Here is a 5,003-nt window from a genome sequence, read left to right as displayed (position 1 = left end):
ATGAAATAGATGGAGGGAAATGGGATTAACATCACGCAATAAAAGCGTAAGCATAGAGGTTGCCTGCTAGTGGGTTAGCCGGTACCCCTAAAATGAGACACGGTGAAGACACTTTAACCGTAAAAATATCCACCACGATATCATGGCCATTGAAGCGTTGCGTTAAGATATTTTTATTTATGCCGTAACAAAAGTTCATTTCTATTATTAAAAGCTAACCGCTGTATAGTAAGTAGGCGGAAACGTAAAATTTCCTTTAAAATTTAACATTAGCCAATGTTTCTTGAACGCAGCGATTCGTCCTGCTGGAAGTCTATGACATCTCAAAGCCAAGTTTTCAAAAAAAGAACTTACAAGAGTTATCATGATTCGTATCTAGGTGTGGAAAAGAGGCTTAAATAAAGCTATTTAACTGGATAATGATTAATTATACAAGATATTAAATTATTCCTAGCCAGCATGTTGAAACCACGATATTCCGGTCAAAAGGTATTCCTTTACACTCACACCTTTTAATACACTAACCATTTTCCTTTTTGTCTTAGGGTTTTCATGCTTTAATGAAATCCTCTAAAACTCCCAGCAATTTTGAACAGACATTTTGCAATTGGACAAGGAATGAGGTTAGCTGATCAGCGATTATTATATTCTGCAAAGGAGGCAAATTGTCGTGCTAAATTCACTTCAATTTGAAGATTTATGTCCATCCGCATTGGTGGGCGGTAATATCTTGTGCAATTTTAAAAATGGAGAGGAACGAGGCAGCCAAAAATGCAAGTTGACTTTGTGCATTTTGCTTGCTTTAGTTTTAGAGCAAAAAGTGTCTGGTCCTTCACAGTGGATACAAAAACCAGTCATTTAAACTCCGCATACCTTGCATTTCCAAACCCACAACCTCAATATCCTAACATTACCTTAGCCAATTCATTATCATTAAAGCCAACCCGCTAAAATCATCTAATATTTTAATTGCTTTCAAAGGCAATGTGCCTTAGGCGGAATTTTAGTCATATTTAGGCACGGGAATGAGGAATAACTCGAGCAGACAGCGCTTACCAAATTTTTCCCCTCATTAGAACTCAGCAGCATCTATTATTAAGCATGAATTTACAGTTAATAATATTTTGCATTTTATACGATATTCCGTTTACTCTAGTCAAGTACTACTTAATTTACAAGGGAATTTACTTAAACTTCTTTCACAAAAAAGCAACCGTACAATCATTTGAAAAAAAATAACAGTTGCTTAACCACCTACCGTCTTCTTTTATGACTTTTTACAACCAGTTGCAAATATGTGCAATTTTTTTAAAAATTTACATGACGTATTTACCAGAATAATCAGAGGCTCAATTTTGTCTATGAAAATACCAAAAACATACTTTCCGAAGAAGCCACATGGTTTATGCAAATACGAACTAGGTTCCTGGTCCATACATGGACTTATTTCTCAATATCTAGGGGATAATCAGCTCGTCACTTCTCCATATCACGCAAGGGGAAAGTTGCCAATTCCAAAAGCATGGCAGTCTGGCAGTGCTACGATGTTTAGGCCTCCGCGAGAATGTAAGAATCGAATCAAAGCGAATTACCTTCTAATGCATGTAAACATTTGAGGTCAAGTAAAAAAATACACCCTAAAACAAAATAAGATTATTAAAAGGAATATGTGTTTGGATAAAAGGCTTCCTACCTCATCCCCATTCCAACCCAGCCCACTCCTAGATGTGTTGCTTTCCTTTTGCAATAGACCAAGTAATTTTGAGAAATTACCCGAAAACAAGTGCTCAACAATCGGCTAGGAAATCACGACTACAGTGTTATTGCTTTGGAACACATTTATTTAGCACTAAAATAAACCTAAATTACAGTGTTTTCCAAGATCCGTTTTAGCCTTATGCATTATCCCATACAGCGGCCTTCATTAAAAAATACGCTACCTTTTTTAAAGTTCTTGCAAATAATTAGCTTTAACAGGGAGCTGACTAATAGACTTCACTCTTAAGGGCATTCATATGCAAAAAAATTAAAATGATTCCCATTTAAATATAGAAACATTTAGCATTAAATTTTGGGATCTAATGGCATTGCGGCTTGGAAGGAGAAAGGTTTTTCATTGGAATCTAGAGGTAATTTCAGTACCTAAATCATGTTAAAACTGAGCTTTACGTAAACAATGAGTATGTTTGAGTGAAATACAAATACATTTCAAGAGGGAAATTGAATCTGCGCACGTGATTGTGCGGTGTACAGAATACTACTTATACCTTTTTAAATCAATTATGACTGTTTGTACCATCATAAACGGAAAAGCGACAAGATTTTAAGGTTGCATAGACTATTTTTTTATAAGTGAAAACAACTAACTGTCAGATAAGGTTAAAAACAAGTGAAATAACTTTTTACAAATAAAGACATCTGTTAAAGTGAGTTTAAAAGTGGAACATCCGACAACTAAATACTTGCGCCACAGTCACTAACTCCCCTGTATTTAAAGCCTCTGAAAATGTTCTTCACTAACCTTTCGCTTAGATCTGACTGCCATTCGACTCCTACTGACGGAAATGGCGCCTCCCACTTGAGTGGAGTTAAGTTTCCAACAAATCACGGAGTAGGAGCAAATAAGAAGGATCAAGGGAATGAAGTACTGCATCACCATGAGCGTAGTAGTGTAGACCTGACTCCTATGAGCGTCCCATGACTCCTCGCAACGCGCATTCGCTCCCTCCGGCAAGTATCCCACCACCGCCAACGGCGTAGCCTGAATACATGCAGTCAACCAAAGAAGAATGATGATAAATTTTGCACGTCGTGGTGTCAGCAGCCGACGTCTCTGCAGGGGTCGAAAGACAATTAGGAAGCGGTCACAAGAAATGAGGACGTGGGTGAAGGCTGTCAAAGTGACTGTCAAACATTGGATGAACGGTACCAGTTTACACATAGTTGCTCCGAATGGCCAGTGATTGAGCCAAATGTCAGCGATCGCTGTCATAGGAATGACGGCCAATGTACTAAGGATGTCCGTCACACTGAGGTTGAAGAGAAAGATATTGGTGACTGAATTTTGGAGGTAGCGATGAATGACGTAGCAAACGAGGGAGTTACCGATAAGGGCTATAATCATGAGCGGGATGTAGGGTAAACTCATGCCGAGTTTCATGCCCAAATTAAATATTTCCATGGCCTCGGGGTGGGTGACGTTCGGACTTTCCATTTCTGTGGCCAAGTGTGACGCATTAGGCATAGTTGCATATGTATTAAGGGTGGATTGAGCCAATTTAATGATGAGAGGAATAGTTCACTGTTTCGTTGTAGGTGTGTGCGTCCGGTAAGACTGTTTGCAATTATCAACCAATCAGCGGTGAACAAGTTGAGGTTGTCATTGGCCGACCAACTAAAATCAGATAATTTGCCATTCGGCACTTTGTACTGATGAACCTAAAAAGTGGTAAAATTATTCTAAATAAAAGTGAGGGATTTACAAGCAAGAGCCTTTGACTCAACTAAATCCACACTGTATCCTTCAAACATGCTAATTTGTAAAGGAATGTGCTGTTTTTTAATTTGGAAGATTTTACGTAGTTTGCAAAGTCAGTTTGATAGTCCCTTTTAATTGTATAAAATTAAAAGTGTAGTAAAATTAGCACTAGCGTTAGTAGCTCTTTACTAAGAGATCTGTGCAACAATCAAACCAGACTACGTTCTAAGTTGACTACTTCATTAGCACCCATATGTGGATTACCCAGTTCGAGGAGCAAATGATTCAGTACTTACGCTTAGTTAAGTGATTAAAATCCACAATCATAATGTAATGTTTCTTGTTTATTTTCCACTTTCTCCAGCCAAACATGCATTTGTTTGAAGTCACGAACCTCATATAGTCATGTCTAGACAGATACAGAAAAGGTAATCGTAAAACTTGACTGCCTTTGACTACTCGGTAACCATGACAATTGTGTACGGACGATAGCAAAAGCAGGCCAGCATTAAAACACTTTTTAATCTATCATCGACAAAATCCCTCGACAGTAGAGGTCGGATGGAACAAATATTGTACTCAGCAAAACCCATGTAACACCATTTACTTGTGCCAACCGCAATTGCAAGATGCATAGTTAAAAGCCTGTTAGCAGAAGAAAACAAGAATGATGTATGATGAGGTTTCCAAAGTCAAGTGTATAAATGTCATGCGAAGCAAAATCTAAATGGAAATGTTAACATTCTAAAAAGTGAGGAAGATTTTCACTTGATAGATTCCGCGTTGATTGAGAAAAAAAAAAAACAATTTTGTACGCATTTATGAAGTCATTTAACATCCAATTGGTAGCAAAATAATTCTGAAAGTTAAACACAAATATAACAGCAACAGTGGTTTCTTCCCATACAACCACGTACTGCACAGAAGAATATCCTATTTAAATGCTGTATTGTGCAAACCATATGGAGACCTTCTAACAAAATTACCACCACTTTGTAAAGAAACCATTTTAAATGTGCACAGCAATGTCAAGGTTATGGATACTTATTTAAAGGCAACCACTACACATAAGTTGGTCAAATCAATTCCAACTCCCAACCGTTTACTCTATTTTGCATGTGACCGTCCAGCGCTGCTAATGCTAAAGAAAACGCTAATCATCGCGTGGCGAAAGCTCATTATAAGAATATGAAGGATGAACATGAGGATAAAGCAACATCTGTATCCCTCTCTTCCTTCTTCCCTTCCTTCTCCTATTTATCCTCAATTTATGCACAAATCCCCCATGAATTGGTAATGAAGCGTCTTGAGCTCTCGTAACTTCTAGGCATGTCTTATAGCAAAAGATAGGAACCACTATTCGAATGACCACTGACTGATTAATTAGCCAGCCATTGTCTTCCAGTGGCACTCTCTTAAAAAGACAAATTTCCATAGTACTTCGTTGATCCTTGACAAGAAGACCAAACAATGGAGCTAACTACACTTGTAGTATGTCACACCCACTAGCACGCACACAGCTATG

General features: G+C 37.9%; 1 protein-coding gene across 1 annotated transcript; it reads right to left on the bottom strand. All coding sequences in view use genetic code 11, as the record gives it.

Moving 5' to 3' along the window:
* Window positions 1-2,491: 2,491 nt before the first annotated feature.
* Window positions 2,492-3,244, bottom strand: EGR_06242 (Neuropeptide Y receptor; the record flags this gene model as incomplete). The annotated part of the gene is made up of 1 exon (XM_024495491.1): window positions 2,492-3,244. The coding sequence occupies one exon, from the start codon at window positions 3,242-3,244 to the stop codon at window positions 2,492-2,494; it is 753 nt and encodes a 250-aa protein (XP_024350122.1).
* Between the last annotated feature and the right edge of the window lie 1,759 nt (window positions 3,245-5,003).

This window comes from Echinococcus granulosus (genome assembly GCF_000524195.1).
Source record: "Echinococcus granulosus chromosome Unknown EG_S00053, whole genome shotgun sequence".
NCBI lineage: Eukaryota > Metazoa > Platyhelminthes > Cestoda > Cyclophyllidea > Taeniidae > Echinococcus > Echinococcus granulosus.
The sequence above is the reverse complement of the archived record's forward strand: the minus strand, read 5'-3'. Positions and strand labels throughout refer to the sequence as shown.